Below are 15,138 nucleotides of genomic sequence, written 5' to 3'. Positions count from 1 at the left end.
TGAGGAAGCACATCTCAAGTTGCCTTGGTGGACATAAGACTTGTGTACCTTGAATTTGACCTGGAAGCTGTAAAAAAGAAATATCAAAGGATGTATAGAGCAGGCTGGCAAGCAGCCACGCTATTTGAAAGCTTTATAGCTTTCACAGCAGTCAGACTGAGATACTGCAATAATGTTTACCTGCCTACCTCATCTGTCCTTCCCCACTAATATTGATTCCATAAATTGATGCCAGCTAATCACTTCTACACCAAATGAAAGTTTTTTTCAAAGTATCAGTCTCTCTCTCTCTGAATGAAAGCAAATTTTTGTACATCTTTCCAATGACCACCCTTATTCAATTTAAATTTGTCTCTTTTTTTTTTTGTTGTCAAAGAAAGAGTAAGGATGTCATTCTAACATTTAGATATCTCAATAAGATCTCCTTGCTGGCATCTGGTGTCCAAGCCTTGTAATTTGCAGAACTGGACTTTCAGTGTAGGTATTCCCTTCTGTGCATTAAAATAATCATGTTCTTTTCTCTGCACGCATTCCAACCATTCCACATTTTAAAATGTCTTCCAGACCGGTATGCAGAGGTTTAACTGCATCTACTCAACATGCGGCATAACCACTAATTTGTACAATGGGATATTCACATCGCTTTCCCCACTGCCAAAATTTCTGCTTATTATTGACCCCATGAGCTGTCCTAGAAGCCTGTCTGCATTGCTCAGAGAATTTCATGTCAGACTGTACAATTACCACTAAGTCTCTTTCATCCTCCATCACCAAGTATTGTACCACTCAATTGTTATACTATTCTGAGATTACTCATTATGAAATTCCTTGCATTTGTCAATGTTAAACTTTGTCACTTCTCAGCCCATCTGTCTAAAAGTTTCTAGGTCGTGTTGTATTAGAATAGTTTGATTCCTATCATTAACAACCTGCAATCACATATATACAAATGTGATTGCTTACAAGTTATCCCCTTCAAATAATTGGGCTTGCACAGTGTTCCAAATGTTTCTTTAAAGCACGGAAAGATTTTTGGAAGTCATTTTCTGTAAGCACTTTTAACACCTTGGTAATATTTTTTCCTGAATGTTTTCAATGGGCTAAAAATTTCTTTTCTGTTTAGGGAAGAGAAAAATTGACAAGGGCCTAGGTCTCGAGGGTAGGGTGCACTTTCATGCACAGGAATTTATTTTAGCCAGAAGCTGGCAAACAGAGTGCACTGCATGCTGGAGCCATTGTCTTGATGGAACATCTAACCATTGTAAAGAGAATGCTATATTAAACTTGAGAAATGTGGCATTAAGGGCAAGTAACTGCTATAGATAAAAGGATGGTTAAATAAAAGAAGACAGAAAATAGTTATCAAAGGGCACTGCTCTTTCTCGACTGATGTTAATAGTGGAGTCTCCCAGGGTTCAGCACTGGGCCCACTGTTGTTTTCAATATTTATTAATGATACTGATGAAGGTTACCAAACTTAATGTCAAAGTATACAAATACTAGGTTGGGAAGGTTAGCTACTGCAACAAGATCCAAGAAAAGTGGGTCAATGGGCTGAGAAATGGCAGTTGGAGTTTAACATTAACAAATGCAAGGTATTGCATATGGCTAGCAGTAATCCCAGAGTAACTTATCAACTATGTGGTACTACACTTAGGTAGTGGAAAATAAAAAAAAAACTGGGGGTGTGTAGTTAGATATGAAATTCTCTGAGCAGTGTCGACAAAGCTAGTTCAAGGGGTTTTGTCAATGATATACAGAAACTTTGTTAGCAGGGATAAGGTGATTATCCCTTTGTACAAGGCCATGGTTATGCTGCATCTCGAGTATTGTATACAGGTCTAGAGGCCTCACTTTAAGAAAGATGTAGATCTGCTGGAACAGGTACAAAGAAGGGCACAATAGTCTATTCTTACCTAGAAAAGTTCAGTGCTGCAAATTGCAGTTTTTGGAGCCTCTATTTAGGAGGATATCTTCTAAATAGAAGATATCCTCCTTTCACCCACCTGCAGGGTGAAAGTAGGATATCTTCTATTTAGACTATATCCTTCTAAAACTCAGATATCTGAGTTTTAGAAGGTCATGTATCTCTAATGGGGATTACCCTGAACTCCTAATCTCTCTTGACATAAGCACAACACAAATATTGCTTCCGCTGTATCTAAAAAACTGGGTTTTCTCCTTTGCTTTCGGCATTACTTTTCTTCCCAACAGTTGTTCACTCTGTACAAATCATAAATCTGTTCCCTAACATGGAATATTGTTCCCACATCTGGGGCAGTGTCCCCAAAACCTTTGTCAGGATTCTAGATCCCATTCAACATGGGTGGTTAGGTTAATTAATGACTCATCTCAAACAGTCTCTCCACTCTCTGTCTCATGGACATTGTTTCTGCTGCATGCCTTTTCTCCAGATACTTCCATGGGTACTGTTTTGAATTGGCTTCTATAATTCCTGCTCTCCCTTCCAAAGCAGTTTGAACATGTGCCAAAACTAGTCAACATCCTTTTACTGTCCAACTTCAAACTCACAGAACCATCTTTTCTTCTTCTTCAATTATAAATTCAACTTTTGTTTTTTCGAACAACTTCATATGTATTTCCTGAAAATTACAATCTACAGAAATTCAAGTCAATGTCAACAAGTATCTTCTTTCATCTCTTCAATCTTAAGCCCATGTATGGTACTAAGTACTATAGGTGCTGATACTTCTCATGTTTGGGATTTCATTTAAAAAATAAATAAATAAAATCAAATAAAATAAAATGAAGAAATAGATAGAATAACCCTAGGGGCTTATTCTAGCATCATCATTCTACTTCTGACTGTTGTTTTCTATCTCTCTTTCAGGGCAACTCAAGAATTTTTTTTTTTTTTTTTTTTGGCTGGTGCAGCAAAAGCCTCAGGCTTCCTTGCACCAAATGGCTAATGTTGATATACACAAGTTTTATAATCCAATATATTAAACTATAATTCAATTGGATCAATCATTCTTCTATTGCATGTAATTAATGCTGAAATGACAACATATTTCACAGGCAATTACTGCTGTTACCTTATGAAGGGGGGGGATCATGATTAATTTTCAAATCAATAAGAAAATAATGAAAGCATACCCTTACCATGGGAAGAACATCCAGAAATATGCAACATTGGCACAAAGCTGTTGCTGCTGCTGCTGCTTTACAAAGACTATGGAAGCATCCTACAGACAGTGTTGACTCTAAATAAAGAAAATAATAAATAGGAAGAAAGGAAAATTGAAAGATTAAATGGACCACAGACACAATTTCTCCCCTGAAGAAGTCTAAAAAACTCTGTATTTCCATAATGAAATGCTGAAAAGCAGCTAAGTGTTCAAGTGTGCCCATATGACTTGTAACAGAGCAAACCAAAGAATGCATGAACTTAATAGGAAAACTAAGGAAAACACAAATTTAAATATGGCAAGCCCTCTTCAGTTGAACACAAGAATATGAAGTATACAGAATGCAAATATTTATAAAAACAATAAACCGCTAAAGAGAAATCCAATAATTCAACAAAATTTAAATGCCGCACTGCTTTTTCAGTTCAGTATGGAAATAATACCTTTTGGGTATCTAGAGGTGTGAATTCTCCTTTGAAAAAATCATGCATATGATTCCTTAGTCTTTCAATTTTCTTTTCTTATATTTTATTTGAGAGTCAGCACTTGTCTGTAGGATGTGTGTCTATAGTCTTTGTACAGCAGCAGCAGTATCACACGAACCTCAAGGATTTCTGGGATTTTTCCCATGGTAAAGGTAAGTTTTCTTTATTTTCTTATTGATTTGTTAATTAATCATGCTTATTATAGTTATCAAATTGTTCATTGTTCTGCTCTCAGATACGTTATTAATAGTTATCTGTTGTGCAGCTTGTTTTCAATAATATAAAATAAAATACAACGAACCCCCAATGTGGTAATGTGCTGTAGTTTCAGCATTAACTTCACACAGTAGAAGAGTGATTAATCCAATTGAATTATGGTCCATTTATGTCGCTTTCTTCTTCTTAAATATAATTAGTAAATTAATAGGTGATCACGACAGTCGGTCGAAAAGCATTGTCAGCTTCAGGAAGGAAAATCGTTTTGAATATTTTCGTTAGATTCTTTTAATTGCGTTAATTTGAATTTTATTGTTTTGAATTGATTATTTAATTATTTATAATTTACTTTAATTATTTATATTTTACTTTAATGTACCGGTAAGTTGTCGATTTTTTCGTTTTTTCCGTTTTAATTTCTGGAGGGTATCATACGGAAGTGTTCCACGTACTATATTGAGGTAAACTCCTCTTATTAATTTACTAATATCATTATCAACGTAGAACATATTGAGTATTACAGCTCTGATTCATACTATCTAATTAATTTTCATACTCTTATTGACTATTTCATTCACTTCCTGTCTCTCCAGTAGTATACAATCGATACACACAATTATGGGAGATTTTTTGAATGGCTTGGTACAAAATTACATTAAATCTACACTAAGGTACTCGGCCCAAAGTTACCATATTTCTTTCCTAAAATATTGCCTTCAAAACAACATCGTTCCGAAGTTTGCCAGGGTGAATTTAAATCAAAAAATTTCAGGCATAAAACAACTATCACTGGCGACATCACGTAATATTGTCAAGCTTGCCTTAAAATCTCGATATTCGGATAAACAAAAATACCTTTCCCAGGTTAGGAAGCTTCGCGATAAATTAAAAAATTATCTACATCCGAACGATTGGTCTGTATTGAAGACCTCCATAGATTTGCGACGGGAAGCACAAGCCTCAGAAATAAAAAACAGACACGTTAATAAGTTGCAAACATTATCGAATAGTTCAAGACACGTTCATACGAATTCTAACACATTGTCGCGAGCTTGCGACCAAGTTCACACGAGTTGGGTGACATCCCCCCCACAGACACATAACGCACTACCACAGAATATGTCGGCTAGTTCACGAACACCCCCTCACCCAGTATCCAACGAACCGACACATCAACAGGTTACAAATCTTTCCTCGTGTACACTATCGCAGGACCAGATTTCACTTTTATCCAAAGGATTAAATTATAATTTACCACCTCGAAAGCTGCCAAAAAAACAATGCGTAATTGATTTTGAATTTGGACTTCGTAGTGTTCCACAAAAAGATGTATTTATTCAACAAGTTAACCAAGTAGTGAATAACATAAAAGAAACACGACTTCCTAAATTGAATACACATGACAGTTCAGCTTTACGAGAACTTCGAGAAAATAAGGACATTATTATACAGAGGGCAGATAAAGGAGATACAGTGGTAATACTAGATAAACATGATTATATTAATAAGTTAGATTCAGTTGTATCTGATAGCTCCACTTATTGTGAAGTGGACCCGACACTGTTTACCAATTTGGTAAATCGATACAATAAAACGTTAACCACATATCGTAAAAACGACTACATTACTATGGTTCAGTTGAAGGAATTGAAGTCCAGAACATACAATATTCCTGCACTTTTTGGTCAGGTAAAATTACACAAGCCTGGATTTCCGATTCGACCTATTGTTTCCTACAGGAACTCGGCATTTTCAGCCTTAGCCACACATGTATATAACATTATAAAACCTTTTAGACAGGTTATACAATTTGGGATTAAGAATTACGATACATTATTTAATAATCTTAAAGACTGTAGACTCGGCGACAATGACAATTTATTCTCATTAGATGTTACATCATTATATACGAATGTAAACGTTGAATACACATTAGATATTATTTGGGATATGTTAAATAAAAACTCGACACCGATTAATTATACGAAGCTGCCTATAAAGGAGATTTTTCACTTAATTAAACTATTAGTTGAGGCTAACTACATCACCTTTCGAGACAAGGTGTACAAACAAATTTTTGGATTACCAATGGGTTTGAGCCTGAGTGGCTTAATGTCAGAGATCTATCTCTCAACGATTGAGCAGATACATTTGACACCTTTTCGTCCCCGTATCACATACTATGGGAGGTATTTAGACGATGTTCTAGTTATTACCGATAGTAGTACTATCCAAGATATTTTACATTCGTTTAACAATATTCATTCTAGACTCAAATTTACATTGGAAAGGGAAGATACGGATACTAAGTCATTAAACTTTCTAAATTTCACGCTTACCCGGGACTCGAACAAAATACAATTTAGCATCTATCGAAAACCCACAAACACCGGTATGCTTCTACATTATAATAGCTACCACCCGTTCACCTACAAAAGATCGATTATCTTTAATCAATTTCTAAATGCCTATAAATATTCAACGACGGATTCTGCTTTAGACTCAGAAATACAAATATTAACTAGCAGATTCTTGAACAGGGGTTATCCCATTAACACTATAAATCGAATTAGGGTACAAGCTAAGGATAGGATACAAAATACTGCACCAATCAACAATAGTAATATCAAAAAATACTTTATTTCTGTCCCATATGTTGAACAGTGGCACAAACAGCTTAACAGATTCTTTAAAGATACCGAATTTAAAATTATAGCTAGGCCTATACGGAAGTTACACACTATACTGAACAATCGCTCGGTTCTTTCGGCGTTCGCAACACAAATTAATGATCTAGTATACAACATTTCTTGCGGTGATTGCGACTCGTCTTATCAGGGTTCCACGCGGTTTTCTCTTAATATCCGTGTAAATCAACACGAAGCCTCTGTTCGTGCTTCTCGTTCAGCAGCGTCAGAATTAGCCTTTCATGCCATTAACGAAAAACATACTTTTTTATTTAACGAGGCCAAAATACTTAACGTTCAACGTAATTATACGCGACTATTAATTGCAGAAACCGTTGAAATTAAATTACACGAGAATTCTGTTAATGTTCGGCGGCCATATTTGATCTCCGATGCGTGGACCTTTACGCGCATGCGCGAAGACACATAATCACTATTTAAGTTGCAGGTTTAGCCTGATTCGATAATTTTCATTCCTGTGATCACGACAGTCGGTCGAAAAGCATTGTCAGCTTCAAGGTGATCACGACAGTCGGTCGAAAAGCATTGTCAGCTTCAGGAAGGAAAATCGTTTTGAATATTTTCGTTAGATTCTTTTAATTGCGTTAATTTGAATTTTATTGTTTTGAATTGATTTTGAATTGATTATTTAATTATTTATAATTTACTTTAATTATTTATATTTTACTTTAATGTACCGGTAAGTTGTCGATTTTTTCGTTTTTTCCGTTTTAATTTCTGGAGGGTATCATACGGAAGTGTTCCACGTACTATATTGAGGTAAACTCCTCTTATTAATTTACTAATATCATTATCAACGTAGAACATATTGAGTATTACAGCTCTGATTCATACTATCTTAAATATAATAGAAATTGCAAACTATTGAAAACAAAAAAGTTTAAGTTATTTGGCTAAAGAAGATAAATTGCAACATCTGAAATACTATTTTTAGTTTGTACAGCACTGCAACAACTTTTCTTTACAAGTTGCTGCTTTTAATCTTTTTAAAGCAAAATGAAGCCACGTGTCGAAATATATATTTTTTTATTTTCTTTCTATTTTCAAGGCCTTATGAAACAGAAGCACTAGCTGCATAGTCAATGCTGCTGTTTACTGCAAATTATCTACATTAATACTCCTCATTATTCATATCATTTTCTTTTTATGTCAGGGGGTGTCAAGGACTGCAGCCACTGAATTTAAAAGTAGCATGTACAGTTTCAGAATGATTTTTAACTAAGCTGTAAATATATAATTCTGGAATAACCCAGCTTCTGATGAACTTAGGAAGGTGATTCCATTTTTCAAAATTCTCCCTATTCTGTAGTGATGTAAATCAGAAATAATATAAATAAAAAAAGTTTTTAATTAGTATATATAAACTGAAGTATGGAAGTCAGTTGTCCTCCTTCCATATAATGCAAACCAGTTTGGTTCCCCTGAACACATTAAATGTTGCTTGCTGATGTTGGTTCAGGGACCATCAGGAGGGGAATTTTGTAATCCAAATACCATCAGATTAAGAGCTGACAGTACATATCACACTTCCTTATCAAAGGTTTGAAGTATTCAGTCACAGCTAACTCTGTATTGCATTTTGCATTCTAATGCAATACCAAACATAACAAAAATCAAGCCTTCTTAACATTCAATCCATGCATGGTACCAAGTAGTATTGGCTCTAATATCTTTCATGTTTGGGGTTTTCATAAAAAAGAAAAGAAAAAAAAAAAAAACCAATTGCACTACTCAAGAGGAGCTATTAGGCAATACATTACTTAACCAATTTGAACATGAATATGATTTCTGAGTGTGGACTCCTTGTGTTATGTATACAGGCAACCCCCGTATAACACGATACTTCTACAACATGGTTTTGCTCTAACATGGTTAGAGAATTGTGGCAAACCTTGAATAACACGGTATTTTTTAGCTTTTGTGTGGGGAAAACTCTGTTATTATGTTGGATGAAATTTTTGAACATTTCCATTCTTTTTTGTGAATCTACACTTTTGGCTCGCTAATTGTTATGCAAAAAAAAAAAAAATTATTGAGAAGTCCCCGTATTTTACTTTGTTGGGAAATCCCTGTGCTATTGAACTTGTGCTTGTTGAACTTATGGAAAAATCTAGATTTCAAAGTTTTATTACTATTGGATAACATGCCAGTCCATCCAAAAGATTTTTAAGTCATCCAAACTTTGAAGTAATGTTCCTACCACCTAATACAACTTCTTTAATTAGATCAAGGCATTATATCTACTTTTAAAACTCATTACATAAGAAAATCGTTACAATGGATTTTGGAAAAAATTGATTCCGAATTGAACTGATGTAAAATTGCAGTGATAGAGGCATGGAAACATTATTCAATTATGGACTGTATCGGAATCATAGCTTATCACTCAAAAAAGTAAAAGCGTCAACATTAAATGTGCATTGGAAAAATGTATGGCCAGAGTCAGTTCATTCAGGAAATATAATCGAACCCACAGAAAACAGAATCTATGTGATAGTAGAACTTGCTAAGTCAGTAGGAGGGGAAGATTTTGATGATATGACTACTGAAGTCCTTGTGAGTAGCACAGTTGGTAGAATCGGAATCATCCCCATACCTGGTGGAAAAGACCTAAGTTTGAATCCCGTCGATGATGGGAGGAATTTTTATGGGTATTTTTCGCAATGTGGCTGAGTTAGTTGGTCTCAGGCCAGGGTATCATGGTTTTATCTTCGGAAACTCAGGTTTTTCATCCAGAAAACCGACCTCAGAATACACAGAGCAACATAGCCTTAGTTGCCGATGCTCCTAAAAAAAAAATATTATTACTGAAGACGTTCAAGAATTACTGGTAGAAAAGGCTGGCGAAGCAGATTTGGTGGAAATGGCATCAGAGGCAAATCAAATTAATTTAGAGGATGACAGCACATATGAAAATTCTGAACTTACAAATTTTACACTAAAAAGTATACAAAATAGTGGAGCAATTAGAATTTTATTTTTTGAATTCAGATTCTTCGACTGAAAGGAGCCCAAAGTTCAAAAGGGAGCTTCAAAAATGCTTAGTTCCATATGAAGAAATTACAAAGATCTATCAAGCAAAAGCAAACAAACGCAGTTTAATGATTTTTTAAAAAGAGCAGAAGATATACGAAATCTAGAATGGTGTATTTTTGTTAGCTCTTGGAACATAACCCCCTTTTTTGTACTGGTTCTTAGTCCTGTATAACATGGTTTCACACTACAAGAGAATTCATAGGAACCTAACTACCGTGTTATACGAGGGTTACCTGTATATATGTTTTGAAGTACATTTCAAATACTTGTAATGTCTGTTTAGATATCAATTGCCTGGAAACCTTCAACTTGGTGTTGCCATATCTTATCTGTATTTCCACGTAATTGCAGCAATGATTTATAATAAATGGCAGTCAGAAATGGTTTTGGAAATCTGAAGAGAAGATCATGCCTCATAAGTTGTGTGATTTGGGCTTACAAAAACTGGAACACTGATCTATCTAGAGGTTGATGAAATTGGATCACGTGATACACAGATGTAGAGGATATTACTGCTTCAACAAAAAGAACTTTTTTCAAGATTTCTTGATAAGATTTTATTTTATTTTGAATTATGACAATTTCACTAAAGTTGGGCTATCAATTCAAAATAAGAACAAAGTAATATTTAAAAACATTTATGTGAAAAATTTAATTTTTACAAAGCTTCAAAATTCCATAAAGAAACATGGTCTGCAGCACTTGCAAAAAACTTGCTGCAACCCATGGGTGTCCTAATAACTTACTGCCATGAGCATTCTGGGATCTTGCCAATGAAAGAGTTACTATGTCTATACAAAAGGTTTTAAAATAAGTAGCTGTATTCCTGTATTTTAAGAAATCAGAGGTCAAAAAGTTCAATAAGCAGTTTTGTTCTCCATGTTTTTGAAACATGGATCCTAAAAGAGTATTTGTGGGGGATAGGGGAAATTCATTCTGATGACAGATCAAATTAATAGTTCTGTTTTTATTTTTATGTTCTTAAATTTATGCATATACAAGTAGGTACTTATGTTACTTAAAAACATTAAAATGAATTCGCAAAATTTTTACAAAAATGCAATTCTCTGGAATCAACCACTGAGGCAGTAAAAACAATCCACTTAATATTAATATGAATAAATATGAATAAAAATTGCTTACTGTTCAAAGTATGATTCTCAAACATTTTTTTTAAGCCAATAAAATAATTACATATAACTGAGAGGAAAAAAAATTGATTTCTGTCATAAAATTTATAACAGAATAATTATATTTAAGACTATTAAGCAACTCAATTTAGAACAGGAATGCCCTGGTAATTACTTTTTTGCAGTGGAATAAGTTACATCTATACATAAAAATGTCATTATTTAAAGTCCAATTAGTATTTTATATAGAGTTAAAAAAAAAAAAAAGTAAGAAAAGTGCACTCATTCAAAAGTAAGTTGGATTATGGCTACCTTCTACAGCCACAACATTCTCACACTACAGTTATATATGTGATGCAAAATGAGTTGATCTACCAAAGATATATGCTGCCCCATTAAGTCCTAAAGCTTTTTCAGTGTTCAAGCAATTTAGATGGAGTTAGTTTGTTTTCACATATTTTAGTTTCTTGGTGCAGTGCTATTTCCTGGAGTCATGGCCATTTCTCCTCCTTGAGATCCATCTCTTGGGGGGCTCTGTAAATATCAGAACAAAAAACTATTAGTGCATTGTTACTTTTAAAATTGAAACAAGTGACAATTAAAAATATTTCCAATTTGATATGGGTATTTCATATTTCTCAAATTCTTTTGGGTTAGCATAAGGTTGAAGATTTTAACAATAATTTCATAATAGCTAAAATTCTCAATAGTTAAAACATTTTTCATCGTGAAATTTTTCTAATTTTCATGTGTTTTATACTGTACTAGCATTAGTATTAGCAAATGGTACAAGGAAGTAAGCTCATATAGCATCAGCAAAAAAAAAAAAAAAAAAACACTTCCCACATCATCTGTCCAACTCCTCTAATAATTTGTCTAGTTCCTCATTAGATTTATTCAAACTGCTCTTTCATACAGCTAATATCCTGCAACCATCCTTCAATTTAAATTTATGTCCCACTACCTATGTGTATTGTCTGAGCAAGTGGAAAGATGATATCAGCATATAGCTTGCTCAATCCATTCAAAGCTTTCTCAATCAGATCTCCTTTCCAGTGCCCAATTTCCAAACATTATAATTTGCAGACTGAAACTTTTCTTGGTAAGAGTGCCCTTTGTTCTTCCCTCGCTAATCTCACTGTCCTTCTTTGCACCCATTCCAACGTCCTTCCTAAAACGAGGCTTCCAGCCCTGCATGTACTGAAGTTGTAGCCTAACAATTGTCTTATACAAGGGGACAATCAGCCTAAAGCTAGAGAATCTTGCAATAACTGAGAGTAAAGTGGAGGAGAAATTGTTGACGATAAACACAAGAAAGGCACCCGGGGTGGATGGGATCTATCCAGTTATATTAAAGGAGGCAGCAAAGGAAGTAAGCAAACCCTTAGCCATAATTATGAGAGCTTCCTTGGACTCAGGGGAGGTACCCATGGACTGGAAATGTGCAAATGTGACCCCAATTCACAAAGGAGGATCAAAGGCTGACACAAGTAATTATAGACCTGTGAGTTTAACTTCTGTTCCCGGAAAATTAATGGAGGCACTGGTTAAAGAAGCACTGCAGGATCATCTAGACAAGACTTCAGTTATAGCTCAGACACAGCATGGTTTTGTTAAGGGGAAGTCTTGCCTGACCAATTTGATTGGATACTATGATGCAGTCACAAAAGAACTGGATGCAGGGAATAACTTTGATATTATATACTTGGATCTTAGAAAGGCTTTTGATACTGTTGCACATGGAAGACTGCTACACAAATTGGAGCAGTGGGACATTGGAGGCAAATTGCTGCTATGGATAAAGGGGTGGTTGAGGGGGAGAAGACAGAGAGTGGTAATCAATGGACACTGCTCATCGTGGACTGATGTTATTAGTGGAGTCCCTCAGGGCTCAGTGTTGGGTCCATTATTGTTTTCTGTATTTATAAATGATATTGATGATGGTATATCCGGCTTAATGTCCAAGTTTGCAGACGATACAAAGGTTGGCAGGGTTGTCAAGGACACTACGGACACTATGCTGCTGCAACAGGATCTGGAAAGGTTGAGCAGATGGGCTGAGAGGTGGCAAATGAAGTTTAACATTGACAAATGTAAAGTACTACACATGGGAAACAGCAACCCTAGAGCAACGTATCAACTCTGTGGTACAACACTGACAGTGGTAGAGAATGAAAGGGACTTAGGGGTGGTTGTGCAGGCAGATATGAAGTTCTCTGAGCAGTGCAGACGGGCTGCAAGAGTAGCTCATGGAGTATTGTCAATGATATACAGGAATTTTTCCAGCAGGGATAAGGAGGTGATTATTCCATTGTATAAGGCGATGGTCAGGCCACACCTAGAGTACTGTATACAGGTCTGGAGGCCTCATTTCAAGAAGGATGTAGAGCTGCTGGAACGAGTACAGAGAAGGGCAACAAGATTAGTGAACGGAACAAAGGGGTGCTCTTACGAAGAAAAGCTTAAGTTTTGCAAATTACAGTGTCTGGAGACTAGGCACCAGCGAGGTGATCTGATAGAGGTGTATAAAGCCTTGAATGGTTTAAGCATGCTCAATGCTGATGGGATTCTTCCTCTAGCTCAGAAAAATCACCTGAGAGGGCATAAATTCAAATTGAGGAAAGACAGATGTAGGATAGACGTGCAGAAATTTGCCTTTAGCCAGCGGGTGGTTGGTTGGTGGAACAGACTTCCATCCCTTGTGGTGGAGGTTGATAGCCTAAATAAGTTTAAGGCTCAGCTGGACATGTATTTTGAACGAACAGAGGGGTGAAGTGGAAGTGGGTTTTTTTTTTTTTTTTTTTTTGGCTGATGCTGCATAAGCTTGCTTTCTTGCATCAAATGCCTCTACTAATGCTAATGCTAATAATAACTCGCTATCTTCTTCCACTCAAGCATCCCTTTATCCACAGTAGTAGCTTGACCCTAATTCCACGCTGCTCTAATTGTACAGCAGCATCTTTCATGTTGAACAGTATTGAGATGCTGCACCTAAAAATATAATTTTGTGTCTGTATAAATAGTGAACAGAATTCCAGTTCTAGTGACTGGGCTGGGTGCTTATCCAAATCTCTTCTGGATAAGTACTCAGGCAAAAATGGCCAAATGTCTATAAATTCCAGTCAGTTTACTTTCTGCTGGGTGATAAATCCAAATTTCTGGGAGAAAATGTTGCAAGAGTTCCTGCCCAGTAAATGTATCTGAACCAATACTTTTCCCAAAGGGAAAGGAGTAAGTGGCACAATCATTATAAAACAAGGAAAGCAAGTTCTAGCAAGCTATAACAAGAAATACAGAAAAGTGTAATTTATATTAGTCTACTTTTGTAGTTGAAAGACGTATAGATATAAAATACTTAAAGAAGACCAGAAGTTATTTTCTATATAATATGGTTATAAAATGAGTAGAACTTCTTAGAATGTTTAAATGAAACAAACTTTTAAAATAAACAGCTGATGGAGAAAACTGGTTAAAAGCACTTGCAACACTAAGAAATCAATCCTGTTGTTATTAGGCAAAACACATTATCAGCAAAGGTCACTGATAGCAAAACCAATACACGGCAGTCTCCTTCATTTCAACCAAGTGAAAGTGATGCTGTTCTCTAAGTGCCTTCTTAAGAAATCTCGGTATGCAGCACTAATAGGGGGAGGGGGGTCAGGACTGAAGGCTGGTTGTTGTTGTTGGAGCTGAGCTGGAATGTCACAGTGTGAGGTTTGCCTTATCATGGAACTATGCCACACATTAACCTGTTCAGCTTATTTTCCCCACCGCTTTGTTGCGGATGGGTTTTGACTATGGTACCATTCAGCAACAAAGCCATCTAGAGTGATGGCATCAATAGAAAAAGAATATTAAAATCATCTTCTTCAGATATGGAGCAATTTGTTTTTGCTGGTGGTGATGGTTGGATTCAGTATACTTCCACTTCTGACTATGGTATTTGGTCTCTGGGTCAATGACCTGTAATGATGACATTACAGGTCATTTCCTGTGCCAATTTGATCCAATGTTTGCCCTCCTTGTGATATGTTCACTCACTCTCTGGACTCAAAGAATGGCATCTCTGTATGCTGGGCATAATTGGACGTATCCATGATATTCACAGCATGTAAACTGCAACTACCATTCCCATTTATTTTCAGCACATATTGGATATCTGACAATTACACAGCAGGCCTAGAGAGTATTATTACCTGTTTTGTGAAGACAGTCAATTAGTCATTCATTCTGTGTGGATCACAACTGTTTATTCCACAAGCCCATGTTTCATCTGGCCTAGCTGACTCTTAGTAAACAGTACTATATGTGATTACTTATAGTATTAAATTGGTTTTTGAATTTGTTTGAATTAAATTGTCAGCTCATTTCTTTGAATTGTTATTGGACTAAGAATCAACATTACTCAGCAACT

The 15,138-nt window shown here is 35.6% G+C and overlaps 1 protein-coding gene across 4 annotated transcripts in view; it reads right to left on the bottom strand.

Moving 5' to 3' along the window:
• Positions 1 to 10,983: 10,983 nt before the first annotated feature.
• Positions 10,984 to 15,138, bottom strand: part of CSN1b (COP9 signalosome subunit 1b) — a 400,996-nt gene continuing 396,841 nt past the window's right edge. For all 4 annotated transcript variants that reach the window (XR_016547831.1, XM_090387802.1, XM_090387801.1 and 1 more), the window contains one exon: positions 10,984 to 11,258. Coding sequence is in view for 3 of the 4 variants with exons in the window: in XM_090387802.1 (XP_090243928.1) it covers positions 11,184 to 11,258 (75 nt within the window). In the remaining variant the exon portion in view is untranslated. The remainder of the gene's footprint in view (positions 11,259 to 15,138) is intronic.

The sequence above is a fragment of the Mastigoproctus giganteus genome, chromosome 13 (genome assembly GCF_048544385.1).
Source record: "Mastigoproctus giganteus isolate SK-2022 chromosome 13, ASM4854438v1, whole genome shotgun sequence".
Taxonomy (NCBI): Eukaryota; Metazoa; Arthropoda; class Arachnida; order Uropygi; family Thelyphonidae; genus Mastigoproctus; species Mastigoproctus giganteus.
This window is presented reverse-complemented; position numbering and strand designations above follow the sequence as displayed.